Source organism: Psilocybe cubensis, chromosome 3 (genome assembly GCF_017499595.1).
Source record: "Psilocybe cubensis strain MGC-MH-2018 chromosome 3, whole genome shotgun sequence".
NCBI classification, from domain to species: Eukaryota; Fungi; Basidiomycota; class Agaricomycetes; order Agaricales; family Agrocybaceae; genus Psilocybe; species Psilocybe cubensis.
The window spans coordinates 3842455-3870345 of record NC_063001.1 but is presented as its reverse complement, the minus strand read 5'-3'; the positions used below and the strand labels follow the sequence as shown (position 1 = coordinate 3870345).

General features: G+C 45.7%; 8 protein-coding genes across 8 annotated transcripts; 3 read left to right on the top strand and 5 right to left on the bottom strand.

Annotated features, from left to right (window-relative positions):
- Positions 1-4810: 4810 nt before the first annotated feature.
- On the top strand, positions 4811-6420 carry JR316_0004056 (translation initiation factor eIF4A; the record flags this gene model as incomplete). Its single annotated transcript, XM_047889825.1, has 8 exons — positions 4811-4818; positions 4904-4966; positions 5018-5071; positions 5125-5251; positions 5295-5622; positions 5675-5985; positions 6052-6310; positions 6374-6420. The coding sequence occupies 8 exons, from the start codon at positions 4811-4813 to the stop codon at positions 6418-6420; spliced, it is 1197 nt and encodes a 398-aa protein (XP_047752199.1).
- A 1980-nt stretch (positions 6421-8400) lies between these two features.
- JR316_0004055 (Dual specificity protein phosphatase 1) lies at positions 8401-9036 on the top strand (the record flags this gene model as incomplete). Its single annotated transcript, XM_047889824.1, has 1 exon — positions 8401-9036. The coding sequence occupies one exon, from the start codon at positions 8401-8403 to the stop codon at positions 9034-9036; it is 636 nt and encodes a 211-aa protein (XP_047752198.1).
- A 3373-nt stretch (positions 9037-12409) lies between these two features.
- JR316_0004054 (uncharacterized protein) lies at positions 12410-12714 on the bottom strand (the record flags this gene model as incomplete). The annotated part of the gene is made up of 3 exons (XM_047889823.1): positions 12410-12442; positions 12495-12630; positions 12689-12714. The coding sequence occupies 3 exons, from the start codon at positions 12712-12714 to the stop codon at positions 12410-12412; spliced, it is 195 nt and encodes a 64-aa protein (XP_047752197.1).
- A 347-nt stretch (positions 12715-13061) lies between these two features.
- On the top strand, positions 13062-14261 carry JR316_0004053 (Ras-related protein Rab-2-A; the record flags this gene model as incomplete). The annotated part of the gene is made up of 6 exons (XM_047889822.1): positions 13062-13107; positions 13167-13243; positions 13344-13410; positions 13564-13665; positions 13735-14123; positions 14184-14261. 6 exons carry the CDS (start codon positions 13062-13064, stop codon positions 14259-14261), a joined length of 759 nt encoding a protein of 252 aa, XP_047752196.1.
- A 2232-nt stretch (positions 14262-16493) lies between these two features.
- Positions 16494-19388, bottom strand: JR316_0004052 (Conserved oligomeric Golgi complex subunit 6; the record flags this gene model as incomplete). The annotated part of the gene is made up of 11 exons (XM_047889821.1): positions 16494-17009; positions 17041-17109; positions 17166-17258; positions 17312-17572; positions 17627-17702; positions 17761-17897; positions 17953-18277; positions 18329-18496; positions 18552-18749; positions 18796-18926; positions 18978-19388. The coding sequence occupies 11 exons, from the start codon at positions 19386-19388 to the stop codon at positions 16494-16496; spliced, it is 2385 nt and encodes a 794-aa protein (XP_047752195.1).
- A 399-nt stretch (positions 19389-19787) lies between these two features.
- Positions 19788-22365, bottom strand: JR316_0004051 (putative glucan 1,3-beta-glucosidase D; the record flags this gene model as incomplete). The annotated part of the gene is made up of 11 exons (XM_047889820.1): positions 19788-20276; positions 20335-20551; positions 20610-20818; positions 20868-21111; positions 21167-21185; positions 21245-21330; positions 21385-21475; positions 21535-21562; positions 21621-21886; positions 21940-22015; positions 22069-22365. The coding sequence occupies 11 exons, from the start codon at positions 22363-22365 to the stop codon at positions 19788-19790; spliced, it is 2022 nt and encodes a 673-aa protein (XP_047752194.1).
- A 934-nt stretch (positions 22366-23299) lies between these two features.
- On the bottom strand, positions 23300-26023 carry JR316_0004050 (Putative multidrug export ATP-binding/permease protein; the record flags this gene model as incomplete). Its single annotated transcript, XM_047889819.1, has 10 exons — positions 23300-23402; positions 23464-23658; positions 23724-24248; positions 24315-24502; positions 24623-24744; positions 24797-25159; positions 25207-25239; positions 25298-25362; positions 25418-25545; positions 25607-26023. The coding sequence occupies 10 exons, from the start codon at positions 26021-26023 to the stop codon at positions 23300-23302; spliced, it is 2139 nt and encodes a 712-aa protein (XP_047752193.1).
- A 915-nt stretch (positions 26024-26938) lies between these two features.
- JR316_0004049 (uncharacterized protein) lies at positions 26939-27856 on the bottom strand (the record flags this gene model as incomplete). The annotated part of the gene is made up of 4 exons (XM_047889818.1): positions 26939-27375; positions 27431-27512; positions 27565-27790; positions 27846-27856. The coding sequence occupies 4 exons, from the start codon at positions 27854-27856 to the stop codon at positions 26939-26941; spliced, it is 756 nt and encodes a 251-aa protein (XP_047752192.1).
- Positions 27857-27891: the final 35 nt, after the last annotated feature.

Genomic DNA, 27891 nt, shown 5'->3' with positions numbered 1-27891 from the left:
AATAATATATCTTAAATACCATTAAATATAATATACGGCGCATAGTCTCGATTATCATCAATTTAAGTATCCATCGGAGGATTAACCAACTACTATCACCCAATGCTCTAAACCGCCAAATATCGAAACATATCAGCCAACGACGTGCAGCTACGAACTATCCGCAGTGCATCGTTGCATCGGAGCTTTCAGAAATTATGTTCAGATTTAGAAAGCAGGATTTTGTTGCATCAACATCAATGATCAGATATCAGATTCAAGGTGGCGGTTGTCGGTGTAGGATTCAGAAAAGTTTGGGAGCGAATACAATCATGATATAGGATACAGAGATGACAGGAATCCTTGGCCTTTTCCCCTGGGTCTGAACAGCGCTATGAGCAATGTTAATGATGGCTGAGTGATGCAGGATCATCCACAATTGATGAATGAAGGTTAGTCGTTGGCCCTCTGACGTAAAGGTGCAGCATCTTGGGTATATGTCGCTGAGCTATACCCCGTAAGCTGTGCAGGTAATTCTATGGCAAATATAACTGAAAGCATCGAGGGTGGACTCATTGCAAATGGCCCTGAGGATGTAAAAGGACTGTATTCAGTGAGCTGGTCTAATTTTGGAAGGAGGGTATTTGGCGCCTGAAGACGGTGTCTGTAACGCCAGAGACGGATGCATTTGATGTATTCAAGTTGATTCAAGTACACTGCACCCGCCAAAACATGTAATATGAAGACCTAACAGAGAGCATCACAAAAATAGGAAGGGTACTGGGAACATCTCTCACTAGCATTGTAATAAGTTTAGGATAGCTTTTGCTACTATCCATTGGTCATCAATTACTTCTCTGAAACGACGCAGGTAGTTTCGTACCCAATAATTTCTAGACTCTCGTATTCGACCCTCTAACTACCGAGATCGACGGACTATCGAACCTTTTTACTTTGGGACTAGAGCTGGTCGGGGTAACCAGTGACTGTATATACATAGTCTTTACGCAACTTGAAGTCGCTAAAACCTTTTGAGCTGTTCTAAATTCTGTTAAAGCGTCGGAATGATTGACCGTGTTATCGGACGGCTATGTATCGAATACGAGCGAGCCTAGCCAGGCGGGGCCCCTCGTCTATAAATAGAACGTTCTTTTCTATGATAGTTATTGCAGTGCAGTGCAACTCTAGCTCACGCCTCGAGCGTTCAATTCTAGAGATAGCCGAGGCCTTTTTGCAAGGGCTCTGAATAGACCTAGTACGTAAATAGATAGTGAAACTGTTGATAGCGAATTCTAAGAGTTATCTCGAGGCGTGGACTGATGTCATCTCGATCACTGGCAGTACTTCCACCGTTGAAGGCCCAACTTGAAAGGATCGAGGCTGAGAGCACATATACATCACTTAGATGCTAATGTATCATAAAGGCGCAATTGACTTGATCAACACGTTGATGATGAAGATGTAGATAATCAAGGAAATGGGTCTATTTTAGATGGATATCACTATCCAGTGGCACCTGATAAGCAGGTCGACTTCAATGGTGCATTGCAGTAACAGTAATCAATAGAACGATTGCTGGAGCGGGCAATTATCATCTTCAATGATTGTAATACAGCGTATGTATAATCACGCCATAGAATAGGAATCTATTCCATAGCGTAATCAATAGATCCGTGATACTGGAATCCCAGGACTCGGAGGAGCCTCATGAAGTTTTTTGCATGCTCAAACAAGATCCTTGCATTGTATCAAAGCATAACGCGTCATGGAATGAAGTCGGATCCGGTTTTAAAAAACGTTAGGGGTGCTGCTTATTCGGCTCGGAGGCGAAGGTCTATTTCTACATCCGTCGTCCGTCTATCCGATGAAAATTTACCGATTCGTTCCTGAGGGGTCCTGAAGACTTGACATCAAGCTGAAGCTCTAGCTAAGGCCAAGCGGCGGCGCGCCAGGCAGGTCGGGATATGGAAACCAAACACAGATCATTCAGCAACATGTCGCAAAGTAATACACATCTCGGAGCGGGTGCCTCTGGATAACTTGAATATAAAAACTTGACACCGGAATTATGCCAATGGGACGAGCGTGTGGTTCGGGATTGGCACTGGGCACGTCAGGCCAGACATCCCGGGACAGATAGAGACAGACATGCAAGCGTAGATGATCCTGGTTACATACTCCGTGATAGGGTATAAGCACGAGGGACCGAATGAGAAAACGGAAACGATTAAACACATGCGTTTTAAGTTGGTTTATTATAATGTGGCTTTACGGTGGTCCTTGGGGTGAGAAATTACGTCCATGTCATGTCGAATATTCTCCGTCAGCAGCGGCTAGCGCTCGTTTGACTTAGTGCTGAAATCTACTTGCGCAATTAGTATACATGTCCGGCCTTGCTTTGCTTCGGGAGTCTGGTGCATATTGCGATTTGGAAAATGGAAATTCTTGACACCGTTCTGAATCCAAAAATTAACAAATCTCAGGGAATTTTCTGTTTCGGACAAGTTCCTATCTGAGAAGGATGTATTTTGAAAATAAGGGAATTGGAGGTGTTATATCAGGGATGTACCGGGTCCTGTTTTCCTCAACAGAATTGAGTATAGCTTTCTCCTCTCGGCCACCGCTCAGCCCCTTACATGAGATTTTTTCCTAGCATGAGCTTGTTCTATCAAGGAACCAATTCATTATACACATATTAAGAATGGGACCCATCATATCATATCTGTTCTGAGTGCTAATTTCGACGGAGCCCAAACGAAACGGAGTAGTAAACAAGGCGAGGAGCAAGATAAATGACAAGTTCACGTCCGAGGAGATATAGCAATTATAACTCCTAGAACCTAATCAACAAGGGAGAAGTGGACAGCAGCTTTTATCATATCAGAAAATATAGTTTTACCCAACAGAAACTCCTCTGTACAAACGTCGGTATATCAAAATTTAAAACTGATACATTTGCACTGGCGATATTGTTGCTCTTTGGAGTTGTCAGTAGCGAGTTTGATCATATGATAACAGCAAAAATAACGACATCTCTACTCAGCCCTAGTGAGCCGTTTTTATCTTACGGTTAATTCGTTAGACTTGGATAGAGGTTTATCAGCACAGTCTACCCCCAGCGGTAAAAAAATCATCTTGTGGAAATTTTCAATTTTAGATTTAAAGCATTTGAATCAGTAGCGCCATCGTGGGTGCTAACAAGTGAGATTTTTAGGTAGAAGCGATCCTACCTCGCCGCGCGAGTGAATTATTATATGATCAGGATACCGTCTTTCGTACGCGTGATTTCCATGAACTCCAGCAATGAAGTGGCATCAGAGAAGGGAAACTGCGCGCTTTGTATAGCTTTGAAACCCGTGTTCCGCCTCACAAAGGATCAATCAATTCAAATGTGGCGACATTCTGTCAACTAGAGAAATACCTAGTAGAACGTTCGGGAATTCAATATGTAGATTTGTTGTCCGTAGAAATTAGGTTTCATGGCATTTTTCTGATTTGCAGAAGCTTGAAAGAATCTCCTGCGGGATGAGAGGGGCTGTTAATTTATCAATAGCTGGAAATACATGGCGTGGACAGGAATGTCCAAAGCTAAGCCTAAAGCCACGAAAATCAACTAGGGGTGGGATAATGTATCGTAGAAGAGAAGAGAAGCATAGCTGTCTACCGATGCCAGATTTCAAGTGTCACTGCGAAGCTGAGATATTATCGTCGTTGGGCAGAGCCGCTGCCAATGCCAAATCAGCCAGCACGAGATGTGATTATCTATCTCGTGCCCGTCCACTCCAGCATCCTACGATCAGTAAGAAGACTCGAATTGCGACGCCTTTGCCATGGGGCATAATGATCAAGAATGAGTCAAAATAAAATACGGTCAGATGGGTCTGATATTATGGACTTGGTTTACTAACCGGAGCCCAGGCAGGTGGTGCGATAACGCAAAAAAAAGAATGGTGCGGAGCCATATTTTTGCCATCTATAGCGTCGTAGACACCGTAGACAGCAGGACCTGAAGAACTTTGGTTTCAAGTCCTGCAGACGATCAGACCTAGTCCACGTCTGAAATTAATGCTTATCCATGCTGTGTTTGTTATTTACAATTTTAGGGTTAAACGGTCAGGGTAAAGCGAATTTTCAAATACTCACCAAGGAGGCCTTAGGCCGTAAGATTTGGAGGGTGACACCCTAGGATTTTTGTTAATTGTCGAGCCTTGGCGTTTCGGCGGGTGGTTCGTTGTCCAGTTTGACATAGTTTTTGATGCGCCGTGGGCGGGATTTTAGAAATACTTTGTCGCTGAAATTTGAATTATGCAAGGGATTCGTAATAGTTCCAAGCGGAAAGAAACCAGAGAAAATTATGGATATTACAGACAGGCGGTCGTTGACCCTCCTTTTTGGACCTTCATTTCGCTAGTCAGTCTGTAACTCGGACCAGGAGTCACAAAAATCCTAGGAGAAATCATGATCGAGCTGGACTTGTTCCCCCTGATTCATACTCGACACCAGGGAGATAGAAAGTATCGATGTGACATGGAAATACTCGACCTTGTCCAACGGAGTGCTATACGGTACCGCAGGCGGCAGGAGTCATTGAGAGCTGATAGTGGCTGGAAAGGCGGAAGATCATTGGCTGCTGGGATTAAAAATGGCACGGAAAATGCCGGACTCATGGGCCGCAAAAAATTATTGAACCCAGGACGCTGACCAGGACCGCAAGGACTACCCCATCGATTTACACAAACTCTCTTAACAAGTCTTCGACAAAAACCCTTTTTATTTCCAGAAAAGTCGACAATCACAGTCGACACTTGGGAATAGCAAACAACACACATTCATGTCAACGTACGTCCCTTTTTTTTGGCGACACGCATTTACCCTGGATACCTTGGCTCACCTTTTTCCTACCTTTTTGCCTCGTCGTTGGCAGTGAAGAACTTCAAGATGTCGCTGAGAATGAGATCGAGTCCAACTGGGACCAGGTCGTAGACAAGTGAGTCGATATCTGTGCCATCAAAGCACACCATGTCTGATAATCGACAAGCTTCGACAACATGGAGCTGAAGCCTGAGCTCCTCCGAGGAATTTACGCTTACGGGTAAGTCCATCCGACTGCATTCGCTTACGACCTTGTGCTGATACCCGCGAAAGTTTCGAGCGCCCTTCCGCTATCCAGCAGAGGGCTATCGTCCCCGTCGTGAAAGGACACGACGTCATTGCACAGGCCCAGTCTGGTACTGGCAAGACCGCTACCTTCTCCATTTCTATCCTTCAGCAGGTTCGTACTCACCAGAAAGAACTTTGAATGGCGTCTCTGACAGCCTGCTACCACTCAGTTGGATATGAACGTCAAGGGCACCCAGGCCCTCATTCTTGCACCCACCCGTGAGCTAGCTCAGCAAATCCAAAAGGTCGTCATCGCTCTCGGTGACTACATGAACATTGAGTGCCACGCATGTGTCGGAGGCACCAACGTTCGTGAGGATATGGCCAAGCTCCAGGAGGGCGTTCAAGTCGTTGTCGGAACCCCTGGACGTGTGTATGACATGATCAACCGCAGGGCCCTCAGGACCGACAACATCAAAATTTTCTGCCTTGATGAGGCCGATGAGATGTTGTCCCGTGGATTCAAGGACCAAATCTACGAAGGTGCGTAACATAACTCCTATTTGATCAATTTGTTCGCTTATTTTCCCCCCAGTCTTCCAGCTGCTTCCTCAGGATACCCAGGTCGTTCTGCTGTCGGCTACCATGCCCGCCGATGTCCTCGAGGTTACCAAAAAATTCATGCGAGACCCCGTCAGGATTCTCGTCAAGCGTGATGAGCTGACCCTCGAAGGTATTAAGCAGTTCTACATTGCTGTCGAGAAAGAGGAGTGGAAACTCGACACCCTCTGCGATCTCTACGAGACCGTTACCATCACTCAAGCTGTCATCTTCTGCAACACCAGGCGGAAGGTCGACTGGCTCACTGAGAAGATGCACTCCCGTGAGTTCACCGTCTCTGCCATGGTGAGCAGCCTTTGTTATCACACTATATGTCATGCCATTTATCCTGATATGCTTATCCCCGTTTAGCACGGAGACATGGAGCAGAAACAACGTGAAGTCCTCATGAAGGAATTCCGCTCCGGATCATCTCGTGTGCTGATCACAACCGATCTCCTCGCCCGTGGTATCGACGTCCAGCAGGTCTCACTCGTTATCAACTACGACCTGCCCACCAACAGGGAAAACTACATCCATCGTATCGGCCGTGGAGGACGTTTCGGACGCAAGGGTGTTGCCATTAACTTTGTTACCACCGATGATGTTCGCATGTTGAGAGACATTGAACGTACGTGGTAATTTTTTGCACTGTCAGTCTTATTTGGTGCTGAGTAAGCCGCCCGTCACACAGAATTCTACAACACTCAGATCGACGAGATGCCTCTCAACGTCGCGTAAGTGGTTTTAATAATGATCTTCATGCCTTGGCACTCTGAGCTGACTGTGTGCCTTGCTCTTATCTTTTTGCAGCGACCTCATCTAAAACATCTGCTCCGACTGGAGTTTGACGTTTGTTCTGCTTTCTACTCTTTCTCGTCTCTTGTTCTATGCCTTTCTTGACGATTTCCTCGATGAACCGACCGATTTCTATTTCACTCGCCTATCGTCCGTTGTACGTGCACTCAAAAGGTTTTCCAGCCATGCTCATTCCTCTATTTTCGTCCTTGATTCATGTCGTAGAATGTATGTTTGGAGTAGTGGATAGTAATGCTTTATGTCGGTTATTAAACTGGCTCTTGTTTCTCCGTGAATATACATGTCTTCGTCGAACGATAGATGAAGAAGCCCCGCAGCGTGATTTGGATCCCTGTTGATGGATCGCACAGGAGCTGCATCAATCAGAATTGACAATGAAGTACTCTATCAGCGGTGGGTTGAGGATCACTGATAAGATTCATTGGGAAGGATGATGATGCCGGAGTTTGAATGGTTATACTGAGGCTGTTCCTCAAACACAAGCGCTTTCCCCAACCCCCTTCCTTCTCGCCACACAGCATTTTCTGTTAATTCCACATCACAACTGCAGATATATCGGTAGGATTGCTTGGCAATGTCCGTTAACCGACCTCCGGATTATAGTCTGCTGTAACTTAGCACTGCTTTTGCCCCCAGCTGCCCTCTTCGCCCCGGGTTTCTTTCGCGGCTCCACAATCCTACTCGTTCTCCGAACTTTTCTTCGGGTCGTTGCTTCAGATCCGAGATGTACAGCTACACCGAGCCTTGTATATTTTTAATTACGGCTTACGGCTGACGGTGCCAGCCAATGCACGGCGCGTTCGACAGCTTGACAAATGGCGTCCCTTCGCTGTTGCATGCACCCCTCCGCCCGGTCCCAATCCCGTCGGGTCAGTGCCTTCGGTGCCCACACACAGCACCCACGCACAAACACAATATGCATTAGCACATATGCGAATCCCATGGGAAATATTTGGCGCAAGGGAACAAATCCAAGCCGAAACATCGTTGTTAAAAAGGTTGTCAGGTTTTGATGGGGGTTTTGCAATTTCCTCCTACAACACCACACCCCCCTCTCCTTCTCCCAACAACCCCAACAACTACTTCCGTTGTATTCCGCCGTTTCGACAGAGAGTTCTGCGGAGGTCCTTCCCATCTTTGGATTAATACCGCGGCTGCGATCTTGAGGTTTCCCTTGTTACTTTCCCTTAATCATTTAGACGTCACCTCCTCATTCAGGTCCTGCGAACCTGATAATTGCCATCATCATACATCCAACGCCTTCCGTTTTAGACGAATAGAGGATTTCTTGTATATAATAGCCTAGCTGCTCTTTAAATTTCTCTCTGGGTGCCCACTGTCGACTCCGGCCTTCCTCAGTTCGACGCTGATTGGATACTATCCCCATCCTTCTTCCCGCCCCTCCTTACGTTCCGACACGCGCGTGTTTGTTAAACCAACTTTATCCGTCCAAGACCTTTATTGATCTTGTCGCTCAAACCGTGTTCCCTGCCAGGAGGTGCAAAAAATATCACTCCCTTCCGCCCGTCAATTAACTACGTCTCGAACGCGGCTGCTACGCTATTATCGGAGGGGGATCTTGACAAAGTTTTTAATGTCCTACGTCAACACTGCTACTCCGGTGAGTTAATATGATGTTGTTTCTACTGCAGGTCATCCGTGACTATTTGCTTGTATTGTATTTGTGCCATTGTTGCTTGGGCCCACACGGGCCACACAACATACGCTGCTTTTTTTTCCTTATAACGGCAGTTTACCAAACACCATCTTATCTTTTCCCATCTCTTTCCCATTTGTCACGGTCCTGAGCGCTCATCACGAACCCCCATACAGACATCCTCGCTTTTGCACCACAACCAGCAAGATAGAAGTAGAGCTTCAAGCCAGTCCTTTTCCGACAACATGTCTTTCCACCGCGGAGGCTCAGGCCATAATACCCACCATTCACAATACCCCCAGCCATGGACATTAGCACCAACCAACCCAACAGTGTCGCCCCCATCTGCCTCGCCTTTCTCTCCTTCATACCATGCCCGTCCAGCACGCAACGTCAGCGAGATTATCCCCCGTCTATACATCTCTGACCTCGCCTTCGCTGAGAACCCAGCCCTGCTCACCTCTTACCGGATAACACACATCCTCTCGACGCTCTCCGACACCATCTTCCGCCCCCCGCCGACGCTGCTACCCGTGCAGCCTATCCGGATGCAAGTGCGCATCGAGGATTTACCGTTCGCGGAGCTCGCGGGACACCTGCCCAGCACAACGGCGTTCATCCGTGACGCGCTCAACTCGAGCCCCAACGCACATGTACTCGTGCACTGCGCGGAGGGAGTCAGTCGCAGTGTCAGTGTCGTGGCTGCGTACCTAATGGCTGCGTATGGTTGGACACCAACAGAAGCAGTGCATTTTATTAAAAGCAAGAGGAGGGTTGCGAACCCCAACTTTGGATTCATACAGCAACTACATGAGTACTCGCGAGACTCCCTAGGCAGGATGATACCCAACCCTACCCCGCCGTTTTCGACACCGCATTAAAAAAATTCCCCGACTACCATCTCTCAACATCATTGGATGTTTCCTGATGTACTGCTTTGGATTTACCATCGCATGCCCCCATTCCTTTTTATGTCCTTGTGCCATACTGCGACTCTCAGCACCAGCATTCACACTCTATATACCACTTGGCGCCTACATTGGACGCGAAGACAAAGTTTTATGAGTCTTCTTTTCTCTCTTTTCAGGTTTTTTTTTTCATGTACAACTTCCTATCCTTGATTTCTTTTTTTTTTCTCTTTCTTTTTCTTTTTGCTTAGGCCACTCACGATAGCACGATACGGTTGTTCAAGAACGCGTCCTACTATGCATGCATTGTGTACTATATCTCTTCCCATAACAACACAAAGTCGCTACCTTATACTAAACCGGTGTAACATTATAATACTGGATAACCTTCTTCCCGGAGCACAACAAAATAGCCCACACGGGATATCTCTCCATCAAACCATGTCCCTCTCACATTCATTTTGAGAGGCGCGTTCTGGACATCGTTTCCAACAGTTTCATGATCTGTTGTCTACAGACCTGACTACCTATGAATGAGTGAGCCCATAGCTCATCAATTCTGCTGTAGATCAGCCTGCCGCTCAGGTCACAACACTGCGTCCTTTTCCATGGCAATGCGTTTTGATACATTCACATTCACATTGGAAATAAACCCACTCAAGTTTATGTAACACAACGCACACAACATATTAACCCGCAATAAACACTTTACGCGACGACCAATACAACAGTGCAGGTGATAAAAATAAGTGCGATTTGATGGGTTATATACATACGCTGATACAGAGTTACTCTATTTTTTCACGCGCTGCGATCTGGTGCAGACTGGACACACCGCTTAGTGTGTGTAAACCAGCCAGACGAGGTGAGCGTCGTGCGCGCCCGCCTCCTCCCTCCCCGACGTTCTCCTTATGGGTTTGATGAACTCACAAACTGCCATTGACAAATTATCATTCCCAAACGTTGTCAAAAAAAGACCGTGTAGATGGCTAATCGCACTATTAGATGCATTGCTTTAACGTACTCGTCGCTCTTTGGAAGATTGTGAAACCTTTGCAGGTTATAATTTTCAAATTTGAATGTGGATATTTTGTAATGGATCAGGCCGCCCGCCTACAGCCGCCCTCAGCCGCCTACAATGATCTGTAACGATCGAAATGACCCATGGATTGCGGGTCATTTGCATAAAAATCCTTTATGGTTAGGTTAGCCTTGTCACTCAGGGCACACTCCTTTCCAGGCGAGTCGCGATGAATGCGGCAGTTGTGAATTTGCAATAGGTATTTTGTTACCTTGAGTGGATACGGAGACATAACTTTAACTCTGGTTTGAGTGTTTGAGGATACAGGGGCGTAGTGGCCGACGTCGCAGTAACATGTATGTATGCATATATGCATATCAGCTACTTACCCTACGAACCGTTCGCTGGATGTTTGGTTTTATCCTTAGACTCTTCATATTTCCAGAGTAAGGATATAGCACTCAGTACTCGAATGAGGGTTTGATGGATTGAGGCGGAGTGAACGGAGACGTTTAATCAGTCGTGGGCAATCACTTCAGTTTCCACCCGTTGTTCATGGCATATACTACCGCGCGAACTCTGACCGAGTGCGCTTTTTTCAGACATTGATGTCCCCGACAAGGCCAATAAATTCGACGTCGTTAGATGCGCCAGACTCGAACAGGTGTGGAGCAGGGTGAGTTCACTTGAGCTGTGGACTCTTGTCCACTTACTATCTGGGCGTCGAAACATGCGAGGAAGTATGCGAGCAAGCATTCAATATTCAAGATTGAAGGCCTGTTGCGTTTCTGTCCACGTACGCGAGTAGCCCACGGTATCGCAGCCGCCGTCTCGTAACCAAGGTTCGCTCCCATGGCACGGTGCACCCTTGACACTACCACAAGTTAGGTTGCTTGCTAAAACGCTTTTCCTTGTATACATTCTCCCCTGGGATCTAGGTGTTCCCGACCCAAGAATGTATAGCAGAAAAGCGGAAAGGAATTATATCCCGGAGCGATCGGTATACTTTGCGGGCGCCTGTGGATGTATTATTTATGGCCCCGACCCACGCCCACATCCTGAGTTCGGGTAGTTCGGGAAATCCTGAACGCTACGTACCGCCGTGGCGAGGTTTAGGCTATGAGTATTTCAATCGCGCTTGTTGGAACGATTCGTCCGGATCACCTTGGAAAAGAGCGAGTGGCTACAATCGGGTAGCGGGATTCCGTTTGACTCGTATGCCAACCACAAGTACGCACCGGACTTCGTCTTGGCCATGCTTCAAGGAATAGCTGGTCGATCAGCGTTATAGATGCGCAAATTTTGAGTTGATCGCTGGCAAATGACATACCTATCTTATTCCGTCAGCAAGAAAGGGTTAAGTTGAGATTTTTGCTAGTTTATAATTTTACGGCTACGGCATTTGATATTGGTGCTCACCTATGCAAACAACAAGTGTAACGATTGTTTGGATGACGGAAATAGAAGGCAATTTTGCTGAATATCTGATCATCATCGTGAGGGATGCATATATTGATAAAGTGGACAAGATATGACCACGGGAGTTGACAGCTCCAGGCAGGTCGTTGACAATACTGAATATTACCTTTCAGAATGTTGAATGCAATACTAGGTTGTAGGATCAAAGAACTTCGCCCGGCCGAGCAGCACGGACAATCTATCAGAAGGTAAAGCCGTTTTGTGAGTATTCTTTATCAACCAAGAACGCAGCGCGCGTCCTGTTGGTCCGAAGATGAACATAAAGTTCCGACATCCACCCTATCGTACAACCGGTTTGAGCCTTAGCGATCACTATTACAGACCTCGCCTTTTCGTGATCTACTTCATCATGGCACGGTAGTTTCCCGGGCGAGCAGGAGTACAACCAGTCTTTGAAACAAGTTGAGTTTTCGAAAGCCCTCCGTTTCGGTGGAAATTTGGAACAACCAGAATCTGGGACAAGTCGAATCAAGTACTAGAAAGTGCGTCAAAACATTTGTCGTCGAATGAGCCCAAGAATTCCAAACAGTGATCATATAGACTTCCAGGCCAAAGCAAGATTTCATCATTGACGAGCGCACAATAAAACACGCCTTAGAGAGACCAATGATCTGAGCGGGTGCATAAATATAGGCCGTGACCAAGGTGAAGTCGGATACCAGAGGGCAACGAGGTAGATGGTTAACCGCCCACACCGAGTCTCGAGATTGTGTCACCCGCACTCAGGAAGATGATTATGAATTTTACATTGGAACATAGGGTCTAGCCTGGGTGTATTTGCTTTTTTGTCAACGATTAATGAATTTGAAGAGCTCGATAGTGTTCCAGGGAAGGTATGGTCTATGTCTATTTCTTCTCAGCAACCTCATTGAGGACAACCTGCATTTCGTGTTATTGCAAAGGCCAAAAAGTTGTAATTCCATAAACGCACCTGTTGACCACCAACACCGTTCTCCCATTTTTGGAACCTTGTATTCGTGATTCCACGCTTCTCTGCGATGACACGCTCCTCCTCCTTCAACGACGAGCGGAGAGCCCGAGCAGTGATTTGGGCATACTTGTTGTAACTAACAGTTCAGTAATGTCAGAAAAATGAGACACAACGGTTATACAACGACAACGTACGTGAACAAAGACCTCCAAGCCGTCATTTTGGTCGAATTTGAGGTGAAATTTGTTTTGAAGGAGAGTCGTGAACAATGGTGACAGCGAGCTCAACACTTCCGGAATGGTCCGTAACAGCATGTGACCATATTATTGCTGACGTAACATCCCCTAACAACAGTGCGGCACAATGACCAAATGCTCCTCCTACACATTCCTTGTTTCTGAACCGCCACTGCCGCTTTTCGTTATAACGTTTCCTCGCTCTCACCATACTTGTAAAGCTATATCGACACGAGAAATCCATAAACGAACCCCAACTCCGGAATCTCGAAGCTATCGTTGAACCACTTTGTACTCGCTAACTATCTAGTCCGAGTCTTATTTCGTCGAGATGGCAGGAATTACATGGCATTATGTCTTCAAATTTATCATAACAGGTATGAACAGATGATACAAAATACATTGAGAAATGTCACCTGAATAGTGCGTGTTATAGGCGACCCAGCGGTTGGAAAATCGTCGCTACTTGTCCGCCTAACGGACCAAAGATTTTTGGCAAATCCCGATCCGACGGTGAGTCTCTAGATCCTGTAGGTTTATAGGTCTAATCTAACGCAGCTGCGGCTTCTTACTTGCTCGTCTTGTTAACTATATCTTATCTCTGCAACTATAGCTAGGCGTCGAGTTTGGATCAAAGTTGATAACTATCCCCGAAGATAATAAAGTTGTGAAGCTCCAATGTGAGTGCAATAGTAGATCTTATAACGCAAATTTTGTTCCACCGCGACGTGGATGAACATTTTGTCGCCATGCCTTCCATCTCCTGTCGACGCCCACCCATCCCGTTGTATAATTTTAGTACCTAACTGACTGTGGATGTCATTTGACAATAGGTTGGGATACTGCGGGACAAGAAACATTTCGCGCCATAACGCGGTCTTATTATCGTGGTGCTGCTGGCTGTCTTCTCGTTTACGACGTTACATCACGCGACAGTAAGCTCTGACCTCTTTTGCTTTATAAACTTTTCTTGTTTAGTAATTGACAGCGAATGCATGGAACAGGCTTTGAACACCTCCGAACATGGCTTGCTGACGTCCGAAAGCATGCAGACCCTCACGTTTCATGTATTCTTGTCGGTAACAAAGTCGACCTTTGTGATGAGCCGACACCTTCCGGAGCCTCGGCCCCTCCCACGTCTTCCAATTCCCCAAATACATCGTCATCAGCATCTTCTATCATTAAGTCTTCTAAGTCTTCTGCCTCTCCATCTAAAGTCAAGCGGAGATCCAGAGAAGTTTCTTATGAAGAAGCGGAACTATGGGCGAAACAGGAGGGTCTTCTGTTCGTAGAAGCCAGTGCAAAATCCGGCCTGAACGTCGAACAAGCGTTCGTTGACGCTTCTCGTGATATTTTGGAAAAGATAAAGAAAGGTGTTTTTGACGATGACAGAGTTAGTTGTTCCTATACTTTTTCTTTTTTTTCCAGAAATGACGCAAAATGCCTATTTCAGTCACCTGGAGTGAAGCAATCACTGCCTAACTCCGCTCTTGTTGATGGTTCTGCTGTGAAATCCACTTGCTGCGCATAAACTTTGCACGATCTGAAAGCTCCTACAACATTTATCTAATCATTGTATTGGAAGCCTCTCAGGCAGGACACAGCCTCGACAACTATCTATCAACCATTCATTCCCATGCATCATGATCGAATTCTACCACCTTGCATCCATGCTAAACGATATGGCACCCCACTCGCACACTCACGTATATTCTCATTCGGAATTTTCTGGTTCTATTTTCACGATCCTGCGAGTCATTCAAATAACTCAAATCCAAGAACGAATTGTACTATCTTTTACCAATAACTGGTTCTCCGGGATTTAACGACCTTCCATGAATTAAATACTTTTCTTGATTTGCTCCTTCGATGATGAATAGTGTACCTGTAATCCTTGTAATACTTAATTCTTCCTTTACTTTCCGATCTCCTTTACTCTTCCTTCTCCAACTTCATTCTTTTTGGGATGACTATCGGATGTATGCACCATGGAGACTGATCACTTCGCTCGACATTTGTATTCTTTTTGATCTACAGGAATTTCGGGAAATTGTGTCATAATTCAGGCTGATGTGAGTAACAAGAACCCCAGATAACCTTCTAAAATTGACCTAGCTTTGCCTCGCTACATGTCTCTGATCGTGCTTGACAGAATGAAAATCGTGATGATGGACAGGAAGAGACAAACAATTGTTGTGAACAATGCTAGTGAGGTGTTACCTCAACGTTCATGCCTGCGCCCTGTAACTGAATGAATTGTAATTATTGATCGTAGACCGAAGCAACTGGAAAGGCGGATATCAACTTGTTATCGAAGAAGTATAATGGCTTGGACATATACCCATGCAAAGGCCGCCGCAGTTCCAACTGAACAGGTCGTGTCAAAACCTCTTTATTTCGAGTGAAACCAATCAAGAGTTTTCTTGCTAACGAGCAGCCGATCTCCATGCGTGGATGATATTTGACTACGTCGCCCTTTGCGGATGTAGAAACCAAATTTATGGCATAGGATAAGGATCCGTCAATGTTATTGGAGGAGTTTTCTTCAAGAAGTTCTTTATTTTTCAAATAACCTGCGAACTGCAGTGAAGATGGTATGTATGGTTACAGTTTTCATGGTCGGGGAAATAACGTCCATTTCCATCTCCACCATCACTCAATTTCGCTCCCTACACATGATATAAACATTCCAGACAAAAAAACATGAGAAAAGGTACCAAGTCTGAGGGGGTTTCTAGTTGGGTTCTAAACCAGAGGATCATCTTATTTCTGTTTCAAGACGCAATCGCTGAAGAGATTGGAAGGTCCTACTTCGTTTACGGGGATCCGGGATTGCATCTTAACACGAAGCATTTCTGATTTTGTGCTGAGAAGGCCAATGAACAATTATACCTCCAGGAGTAAAACGAAGCCAAAGAATCCTTAGACCTTGGGAGAGTTTTCACTGTCATAGTACATCATCGAAGCAGTGCAAATATCCGAAGGTTCATTAGCAAGATTCAAAGCTTTAAGCTTGAAGGCGCTAGGTGGTACATGACGGCCGGAGAGCTAGAGTACAAGAGTAGTCGACATTGTATACGACTAAGCGTCTGATTAGTGTTAAATACTTGAGGCATATAGAAAATATATGTCCACACTTCTCCATTCGAAACGCCTAGCCTGCAGTAAGTTTGAAACAGCAGTCCTAAATGGCACACATATCTCTGAAGTCCGTCCTAGAAATTGACCCACGTCTTGACTTCCGATTGTGTCGGTTAAATCAGACAGAAGGTCTAGATATACGCGCTGCCGCTAGCGGAATGCGCCTGGAAGCAAGGTTACAAACTGGAACTGTGTCATGTCCGCATGGATGGATGAGAATCGGGTCATATTTGGCGTCTCGCACCGACTAGAATTCCATGGATGCCTATTAAAAGTAGCCACCGCGAGGAAACCAATCATGAATCTTTCAAAGAGGTCATCCACTCGCCCATTCCTCCAATGAAATGCGTTGAGGGATGGTTGCCTATGTCATGAAACACCTCCTGAGGACCCTGTCTAAACGGGGTGGTGGGAGCCATCTTGATGCAAAAGGCAATGTATAATTTAATGTTCTTCATGTTCTTGCAAAAACATAAGTAGCTTTGACTGTTAGACCGCCCAAATGATTGAGGGTCACATCATAGCAGGGAGATCGATTATGACAGCTTCTTGAAAAAAGTTACTTATCACTACTTTCGGCTGTGAAACAAAGGTCATGTCAGGGTCCATGACTAGTATTAATCTATGAATCGAATTGCTCACATTCCGATTCATCATCTGACTCTTCTTCATCAGTTACTTCTTGATCTTTATCTGGCTTGCTTGCTTTGGCAATGTCACCAGAGTCCGTGCTCTCGCCTTGCTCATCGCTTTCATCCGAATCAGCTTCATCACTTTCATTTTCCTTGTCTTCATAATCTTCCTCCTCAAGCCCAAAGACTTGCCACAGAAGGTGAACCTGGCCAAAAGGACGTTCTCTTCCGAGCAAGGTCGATGCAGCTTCGTATCTGTTTTCCGGCTTCTTGATCTCCTCACATATCATTTTATATGTTTTTGCCAGCCTCGCCAAGGCATCTTGGTGGATCTTTGTGTGCATCCGCTGTACGGTTAATTGTGCCAAGCGCGGTGATTGCACCACCTCTGGCCCGGAAAGCCATAAAGAAAAGTGGTGTAGCGCTTGCTGTAGATCCGAAGGCTGAGTTGCCGGCATCCGAGACAGTGGCTCCTGCTCGACAACAATCAGTATAGCATTCGTTGACTGGACGGCAGCTCAGAAGGAGACAACTTACATTTGACTTATGGTTGCGACACGCCTCTGCTACCTGTAGCAGCCCTGCGTCGCTGAGCACATTGGTACTCTGTAGACATATAGATGAGCCACTAAACTTCCCCGCATGACAGCTGGCAGGCGTACGTGCTCCGCGGTCAATAGGGCTATTCTTTCGTCAATGATAGCCTGGATGTCGGCCTGTTTCTTAACCGTAAATTCAAATGCACTGAGAACACTCTATGACAAGGTTGTCAGCTGTCCATTTTCGATAAAAGAAAAGAAAGAAGAACCTGGAGATAGCATAAGCAGTTAAGCACGAAGACTGCCTCATCCCACCGTGGCCTAGCGTTCTTCTTTTCCTCGCCACTTGTAAGACACATTCCGATAATTGGATCAACCATGATGTCTAGGACCTGGTTGAATCCGGAGTTAATTTCGTCTTCGTCCTCGTCTCCGAGAAGTGAGGATTGGTACACTGTCATGACTTCTCGAAGGACCTGGGTATGGTCGAGCACAACGATTGGTGGGGCAAGAGAAGGGTCGTCGTGATCCTGGATTGGAGTAAGACAAAAGGTAGTCTGGTCAGAGAGTAAGATATTGCTTACCAGTCGAACACGAGAGATGGTCCGGCTATGGTTTTCGATAGAATCATAGAACACTTTGTATGATGTATCAGTAATCCTGAATGCAAATTGTTTGGGTCAAGTTATTTGATGTTATAGAGAAGGAAACGACAAACTCTTTGAGAGTAGTGGAAAGCAGAGCCTGCTCTCCGATCGTGCGTCTCATGGTCATCAAATAAAATTGAAGAAGGTTAGCAATTTTGTACGACACTATACTGCTTTCCTGAGAGCGAATGGTTTGTTGTACGCGTACCTAGCCCTATAGTCAATATAGGAGCTTATAAGGCGAAATGTTCAACGGGACTGACTTTTAATGGAACGCAAAGCTTTGCAACCGCCAGGTCCATCAGTTCTCGTATCCACTCTTCCTCCTCGTCTTTAGTATCAAACTTTCTGACACTGCCCACCATTCGCCCATCTTGTTTCAACCCAAAAAGACTTTCCAAAAATTCGCGCTCTGCGGCAATAGCCTGATGGACCCATGCGAGCATATCGCCAAGATATCGCAATGGATCATGGGCATGAAGTTCGATTGGGCGAGGGTAGCCAGATGGCCCACCTCGCGTTAGCGCAGCGATGAAGGAAGAAAGGAGTGTTGTTTGACGTGTTTCCGACAGAAATGACAATGCTTCACTGCAACATTGGTCAGTAAGTTGTCAAAAGTCGCACACAAAGACCACGCACGTTAACAGTTCAGGTCGCTTTCTTAATCTATTGACTGCCTCCCGCATTTCTGAATTGACTTCTAGTTGAGAGTCACGTCCGACCTGTCGGAATTCATTAGAGCAGTAACGGAGAATCTTTTCGTATCCCTGTTCCAGGTTAGAGGATGTTGAAGCCATTATTTCCAGCCTGAAGAAAACAGACGATATGGCGAGAAATTTTTTAATGAGCAAAACAAGCATACCCTGCCTTGGTGGAACCATCCTCTCCAGACATTAAGACCCTACAATCTTCTCTGATCCTTTCGGTCTTATCCATGGCATCGAAGAATCGCTGGCCTATCGGAACGTCCCTCGAAGAGATGGCTTCTACCTCGCTCTCGTTGAGGGTGAAGCGTCCCAGGAAGAGCGTTATGATTGTCTTTTTTTCCTCGACCTCCTGCCTAACATAAAATGAGCACATGGAATAGGATAAAGTAAACTACACACCGTTCGTCACGTAGGTTTCCTGCCCTCTCAAGCAATGTCTTGCTGGATTCGTTGGTAAGTGCCAATTGTGTCTCTGCCTCATCACAACTAGCCCTCATCGCTGCAACATGTTTCTGTAATTCTTGAAGTTTCTGTTAACATAATAAGTGATGAGGACGTCGATGATCATCCAATGCACTCACTGCATCTACTTCTCCTAGAGCCTCAAGGAACTTTTTGCTTCCTTCCGCCAACTGATTCTCCATATCTCGCCGCAGATTCCTACGCGCTCGAGCCGCCAACTCGCCAGGGACCAGCTCGATCAAAGCTGAATCATTGGAGACAGAAGTGCCAGATGTATCTTGAAGGAGTTCATCGTCTGCCTCTTCAATGGAAGGTTGAATTTCTTTGCCTTTTGGAGTCGCGTAGAGGTCTGACAAAGTGCGAAGGGCTTGTCGGGTATCCTCATCATCAAAATTAGTGCTCAAGACCTTGTAAAGCCTAGCTGAGACAGGGTTTCGCGTCTGAGGGGTCCATGAGGCTTTCCGGTCTACTTGGCTCTGTGTTGAACTGGACGGGGTCCCAATTTTAGGAGGGAATGAGCTGCTCGCCATTTAATTCTGGAGAATCAATTGCGGGGCACGTTCGGGAGTAGCTAGCCACAATTTGACGTGTAATGGCAGTGTATTGACCGAAGGGTCGTTTTGGGTTGGCCGAAAGCACCTAGCAAGAGGTGAGTGGAACGTCGACGATGGAAGCAGCATGATCACGGTCACGACATTAGATATTGATGACGGATATGGCGGACCTTGTATTAACTTATTGGGTAAGGGCTACAAGTCTTTCAACATCTGTATCGTAATTAAGAAAAGTGGTAAAAATGTTCGAAAGATAAACTACATGACATCGTAAAAGGGATACCAGCGGTGCTACTAGTATGTTCAAAGGGTACCAAGAAGTCGGCACAGAAGTATTAGATAAAGTATTAGATAGAAAATACATATGTAAAATTGTCATATAACAGAACTAGGAGCTGATACAGGGCCAGTGCATGGAGCCGTCGGCACAACTGAGAAGATACCGTCATATTCACTGGGGTAAGGACAACCATCGACAGTGGTTATACCTCCCTCTGTATCCTGCATGTTAAACCACCCATTTGCCGGTGCAGTTATAGAGCTAGGGGCCGCCGTGAACGTGGCAGGTGGCAAAGTGATGATAGGTGCAGTATCAGTGTATGTGGGCAAAAGGTTGATAGAGACGCCGGCTCCGCTGATCGTGGTCGGAGGCCAAGGGAACGAAGAGGTGGAAGAAGCGGGTATGGAAGATGGCGTACCCGTTTGCCATGGCTGATAAGAATTGTTGAAATTTTCGGTCTGGGAGCCTATCGACGCACATAATCCGGATGCGGAGCGAGGATCTTTCGAGATCCAGCCATTTTTCAGGCCCAGTTGGTATGACCATAGAGGGGTTTCAATTCGCCCAGCTTCAGTGGGGCCAATCTGTAAGAGGAGGTCAAAAAGAAGTAGAGGGATATATATATATATGAGTGACCCGAACCTTCCAAGTCCAAAAGAACCAATCTCCAAAGGCATCCATGCTCGCGGAAACAAAATTCTGGATACCTTGCTTCATAGTGTCGTTGTATGTTTCCCAGGCATCAAATTCGGGGCAAACGGGATTGGACGATTGGCTTCCGACTCCAAGCAGCCAAAAGCCACAGTCATTTGGGCTGGCCGAAAATTCTCCCGCTATCATCACTCCAAAGTTGGCTCGCCTGGAAAAACAGAAATGAGTCAACACAAAAGACGGGCAAATATCAGTGGCTTTCTCACGTCGTGTTCGTGGTCGGGCCCCAGACATTGCAAGCCGTCAATGGCCACTGGCCTCCTGGAATCCCTTGATCGCCCACTACTCCTATTGGCGCAGTTTGGGGTCCACCGAATGAGAAATATGGATGTTGGTCCAGTATGATACGATCAGAACCTTGCAAAAAGTTGTACCACATGGTCTGGGGCTGGAATCCATCATGAATTGCAATGTACTGCAGCACGATGTTATATAAAATCACGCGAACTAACTAATGAACTCACTGGTCCGTTACCTTCCCCCGATCCAGTGATATTCCTGATCAAGTTGTGTGCTTCGAGATAGAAACTCGTGATGGAATCAACGCCAATGGTGCCCACCAACGCCTCATTTACGATACCAAAGATAGGGATGAGCTCCTGATACTCTGGTTGGGATATGAACTCCGTGATAACCCGAAGGTAATACAACGTCCTTTGGGCGTTTGCCAGCCCCATATTTCCCGCCAAGAAATTAACGGGTGACAACCTTACATGTAATTGACACTCAACAAAAAGTATTTCTTTAGTGGCGCATTACCCACTTGCCAGAATGATTGAAGCCTGCGGAAGCAAAGTTGTATGTAGATCCTCTGAGGTCTATAATTATGTCAATGACGCACCATTTTGCGAGCCAGGTACAGCATGCAGGTCCAAACATACGCGTAAACCATACTTCCTTGCCCAACCCAATACACGAAGGAAATACCTAAAACCATGGAAGTTGGACTCGTCGTCCGAAAGTAAGAATGTTTTCACTCACTTCCAGGAAGTCTTGGCTAGATATGGTTCGTCCTCCCATGTTTCAATCGCCCAGAATGCAAGTGGTATGCGGAGAAAATTTAACCCAGCACCTATAGATATTATCTGCCCATCAGCATCACCAAAAATTGGTTTTGGAAAAATGACAGACCTGCTATTTCCGCAATATCCTGTTCCGTCTGCAACATCTACTCTCAGGATCTCACTAAACAAAATCAATCAGACGTCAAGGCTTACAATAAACGTGTTGTAATGATTCTCGAGTTGATTTAGTCCACCGTTTGTCTGATCCGCCGCCATGGCCTGACTCAGGGTGTATTCGTCTTTGGCGTCCGGATATTGTTGAAATAACGATGGAGTAATGAATGGTTCCAGAACGAAAAGGCCACCAAGGTTGACCCCGTAGACTCGGTCTTTGCCCCATTGCCAACGGGAATTGAGAGGCGGTGTCCATGAATTTGGCCGAGCATTGTTGTTGAATGGGTCTCCAGGATCCTGGACCCCTAAAAGTATCATAACTATCAATACGCACAAATTGAGAAAAACTAGTATTTACAAAATCCTCCGAATGGGTTCCTGTATGTGAATGTCGTTCCATTGTCAAGTTTGATAATGGAACCATCGCCCCCTGTCTGGAAGAAAGTTGAATAAGAAGACGATTAGACGAATCGTCTTTGAAACTCACTATAGCTCCACTAGGTGAGTTTGGATTGGGAACTCCGCTGCCTCCTGTTCTCCGCGAGTCGTTTTTCCGAATGACAATAAAAAACACAGGCAAAAAAACTACCAGAAAGATGGCAATCACAGCAACGGCAACAAGGCCAATAATGACTTTTCTACGACTGTGGTGACGGGATGTCTGCGACTTAGAACCATCATGTAGCGTGTGGTTTCCTTTAAGATGAGATTCCCTAGTGATATGACTTTCCTTGTTGACGTCGAGGAGCCGTGACGACGAAGAGTGTGAAGGGGAGTCAAGCATTACTTGCGGAGTGAGGAATGGGCGGGAGAGATGGGCAAAATTGCTCCACCTCTCTAATATGTTGGATTGGATAAGAAGACATATTTCTGCGCTGCCATTCTATTCCTAACATGCGCATGTTGGTCGATGAGACTGCCGGACACGCCGATTACTATCGCTGAGAATAAAAGATACCGATATCCCTAATCAATGAAGTCACTGTCAATCAGGTTAGCCTTTCAAGGATTTGAGATGATGTAGGGTAGTCTCATGCGACTGCGGTAGGAAAAGAAAAATACCTAATTACCTCCGTGGTTGGAGTTCTTCTTGATATTCGTTATCTATAGATACGATATGACGTGTAGTTCCAGTGGATTCATTCCATGCTGAAATAAAGTAGTCGTTTCAGCAAAAGACTAAGGAGATACAGTATATGTAAGCACAAACCCTACAATAATGCTGGAAGATGTTGGCCATTAGACAATTGGGGAGCGTTAGCAAAAGTGGAGTGGAACACAAGTAGGTAGACGAGCAAGCCAGCGGCATCCATTCTCGACTCATCTTCACACGGGCCCTGTTCGGTAGCAAGTCACGACTTCCATAAATGGCGAAGATGTACATATTAAGCGATGTGACTGATATGTAGGTGACCGTGCTCAACCAGTGGTAAAAGTCGTCACAAAGCACCAAATATGGAAATCGACTCGCGCCGTGGGCGTGAGAACAGGGCCTTACGTAAACGAAACAACCTCAACATGCAGCATATTGGACAGAGTTTCAAGATTTTTTAAACAGGTTCTCTGGGAAATGAAATGAACGAACATATCTAGTTCACTATTTTACAAGTAGCGGTGAGAGAATATCGGACGCCTACTAAACAAAAATGAAAACCGTGTGGGAAACTGAGCGTTATGTAATCGAAATACGAGATGCTTCTTGTTAACTAGTATACTCTTCAATTGAGCGCTTGGGCACTGTAAAGCGAAGCATACTCTCCCCCGGAGGCAACAAGCTCTTGATGGGTACCTTTCTCAACGAGTTTCCCATTACTCATACATCTAGTTACGACGCAGATACAATTGTCAATAACTCACTTTTTCAAACGAAAAGAATACTTACACAATCAAATCAGCTTGCTTTGCAATGCCCATTAATCGGTGTGTAACTACAACCATAGTTTGTCCGTTGACTTTGGCAATGTCGCGGAAGTTTGCAAAGACCTTTGCTTCGGCCGCCGTATCTAAAGCGTTGGCTATCTCGTCTAAAATGACAAGCTTAATATTTTCATGCTTCAGTCTGAAGAATGCACGAGATCTAGATGTTCATGAATCAGATTAGCCGTTAAAGAAGGTTGGTGAGAACGGCATAGAAAAACGTACGCAATGATGCGCTGCTTTTCTCCAGGAGACAACATAATCGGCTGGGGCTGACAATCCATCTTCTTGAGGACATCCAAAACAGGCCTTTCAGGATATCCTCTAATACTTGTGTTAGGTAAGTTAGATGGTGTGAAAACAGTATCGTATCCGTATTTTTTGATCAAATCTGAACATCCACCTAGAGTGGCTGCCTCATCCAATTCATGGTCGTTGGCAAGGCGTGATGGGCCATCCGGTGTACCCAACAGCAGGTTCTCGCGAAGTGAGGTGTGATAGATATATTCGGTTTGCGAAACCATGGTAATTGCTTTGCGCAGCTGTCCCCTGTTATAACGTTGAATTTCGTGCCCATCGATGATGACGTCTCCAGAAGTCGGTCGAATAAGGCCAGAGATCAGATTAACCAGCGTAGACTTTCCGCTTCCATTCATTCCGGTTATAACGATCAATTGACCTGCCTTGATGGACAAATTAACTTCATCAATAGCAGGTGGGCCCATTTGTGAGTACGCGCAGGACACGTTTCTAGGTTGACATGGAAGAATAAGTACATATTTAGGGAAGGTCTACTCACATTCTCGCCCTACTCACCGTAATTCGATAGACGCTCCTTTGTCAGATGTGGCAATCAGATAATCAATTGAACCACCATTGTCCGGAGTGGTATCGAGCAGGCGATATAGACTCTGCACTGTGACCATCATGTTGAGCATGATTGACCCTCGTTGTCCGGACCCTTGCAAACTAGTGATGTTCCCTCTCAAAGTCGATACTGCATACTGGAATATGACGATTATAGACACCTTTGAGACTGATGGAGCCCAAAAAACTATCAGGGCCGAAAGCTCCTAGGTTTCTGGTTAACGTGTAATTTCATGCAGTAGGCATCGATAACTTACCATGGGGTATCTAGTAATTATTGTCACTGGTAGCTCCCAGTACCATGGAGGAGCTGGCCCCCATGTTAAGATGCCAATGATGTCTTTGACTATTCCAAGAGCCGACGCGGATCGTTTGTACTCTTAAGACAGTCAATAATGAATAAATATTATACATCAATTAATTACACTCACCGTCTACAAGCCAGTCAGTCAATCCATCCCTAGAAAGTGTTCGACAAAATTGGAAATCGAAAGCGATACTAAAAAGGACGTGCATGCGCTTGAAGTTTTTGTTACAGGTCACGAAACCAAAATTCTTTCCACCGGCGCCGTTCTGAGGAGCAAGCAGTGCCGCGATGAAAAATGATATAGCCAGGGACGACATTACAAACTTGTCGGATGTTTCTTCGAGGCTATGGATAAATACAGCCATCGCAAGGATTTGCAAGGTAACAGCAGCGATACATCGTATCCTGATAAGTACTTGTTCGAAAGGTTCTAAACCCGGGACATAGTTCGGAAAATCATGAGGGTATGGAAAAGGACCATCTCGTTCTACGACATGAGAGTGTATTGGATTACTAGTGACGATGATAACATACCAGTTAGGCGTTTCCGGTCGATCTCAAGGCTTGCTGAGGAACAGGCAAATTTACTAATCAGAGATGATCATTTTATTGACAGAAAACATACCCTTAACTAGCTTCGGCAGAAAATACGCACGTAGGTGAGATCCGATCATGATTCTCGTCTCAGCACTGATTACGAGGCATGAGCGAGGGTCTGCGCGTTATACTGTAATTTGGAACTCACAGGCTTCGTTCGGCGTAAAATGTGAGCATCCCACACAAAAACCAACATATTATTTGATAACGAAAGAAATCCACGAAACCGTCCTTGAACAATCCATCTAAACCATTCAACCGGAGATTCCTTTCGATCTAAGGCCATCATGTGAGAAAGGTATTCGTGAAAAGTGCCTCGAGGAATACAGCAACGCACATTGAACAGAACCGAGGACGCAAGACAGAAAGAGACAGAGGGTCCAATGGCCAACCATATATTTGACACGTAGTATTTAACGCAATGCCACTTGCACAAACTCCACAAGTCAACTATGAGGCGCAGATACGACCGGAATGGTCCTTTATAGCCGGAGAAGGATGTTGGAAGTAAACCCGACGAAACCTCGTATATCAATACGAAGATACCCCATGTTGTAAATCGAACGTTTGGGTCGAGATGTTTGAGGTAGCAGGCATCCTCAGAGCTCTCAGTACGCAAGTATTTGTTTCCTTTAACTGCATTGCGTTTATTCTGAGCGGCTTCTCTACACTGGTCACCGTTTGAGGAGGCCTTGTCATCATGAGAAGCCGTGACCGGATCAGGGCTATCGACGCTAGCGACCTGAAGGTCCATAATATAGATGTATACAGAATGAATGAAGGAGGGAAAGCTCAGTATATGGTCTACAATGGTGGATACATGGCGGATTTTAAAGGCCACACAGCACAGCGTTTGAGCCATATCATATCTTGCAGGCGGTTCCAAGTTGGGATTATAGAATCGATGGGTGACTCATGTTCGACCTGTTGATGGTACATCGATTAGTTGAAGACCCCCTTTGTAGCGAACATATGGAGTATGTGACCGCATGGTGAGTCAAAATATGTTTGGTCTCCCAAGTATGGCCTCACACCTCTCGTGTGGATACCGACAGTTGTCATCCAAATAAAACTCTTCCAGATACACACAAATATCTTGAACTCGGTAGCGTTATGAAAAAGGAAATCTATAGCCGCACGTAAGTAATAGGAAGTTCCAAAATAAATGTTTGTGCGCACCCTCAAAAACTGCCTCAATGCCATGACACGCCACCAAAAAACACAAAGGAGTATTGATGGTTTAAAGGCCCCCTGGAACTATACAAAGGCTCGATGGGTATTCGGTTATTTCTAGAGATTATTACAACACGGACAGATCAGGCGCTTATTCCTTCCACCGCAAATTGCCCAGTCAATTTCATGACGGCTAGTGTGGTCTAAATATAGGTAACCTGTGAAAAACAAGAAAACAGATTGGGAAACCAGAATCACGACATCCAGATAAGCTGCAGTCAGATGTTTTGAAATACAAATCGCATCGTTTGCGATGGTCAGAATCTGTTGTTCCCGTGAGGCAGTTCAGAGTGCGTCGTGATTTTGCATATAACCGATGAGAGGTCGGGGATACACGAATTGATAGGAGTGTGAATATGCACATGCAAAAATTCCACACGTCTTCTAGCAGTAGAAGTGAATGCAGAAGCGCCTGTATTAATGTACGCTCCGTAAATCAAGAGTAAGCGGCTGAATTCGATGGCAGCTCGAGCCATTCATCCATCATCTTCCAGATGGACCGCTGTTCTTCTGACCACTCTTCCACTTTCTCAGCTACACAAGATGCACACATACCACGTTTAACCCAATCTATCTCCTTATTCCTTTGCAAGGTCTCTAACGGTTTATAGACCCCGTCATTTTCGATTGCGGGCTGTATAACTAGAGGCATCCATGTCTCGGCGAATACATCAGTGCATTCCATATGCGACGTAGCGGGCGGCGTAAACAGGATCGGAGTGAAATGGTCAATGAGACGATTCATAAGGTTGAGACAGGTTCGGGAATCGGCTGGAGAGAGGGTTTTTGATGGTACTATTTTGGATTGGGGGGCTCGTTTAGATCCTTGTTCGTCCAAAGAGAGGCCTTGCCGCGGTTGAGCTGTGTTTGAACCTTTATCGCGATATCAATTTACAAGTGGAAAAGTACAAGCAAAAAGGGTGCCTACCATCCTGGCCTGAATGCGATGGTGGACCAGATACATCAAAGTCGGTAGTCGAGACCAAACTATAGAAGATTGCTTTCGTGACCTTGGGAGAAAGGTTGTGGGTTTCCGAAACGAAGACGAATCAGAAAACTCACATGAGGGATATTAAGGGATTTGGCCATTGGTAATGCTTCATGTAATGGGTGGTTATGGGTGAATGCCTCTGGATTAGAAGGGAAGGCATCTTCGAATATGCGACGGGCAGCACGATGAATATTGGGGAAATCTAGCTGCCGGGGACTGCATACACGCAGAAGAGAGAGTAGATGGGGAAATGGCGTTTCCGTATCCAGTCGTCTTTGCGGAATTGTAAGCATTTGTCTGTGTCGACACGTTGAAAATTTAAAATTAAAGCGAACGGACCGAACACACTGACCCATAAAACATTTCAAAGGCGTCTCGATATCCCATGCGATCTGAGA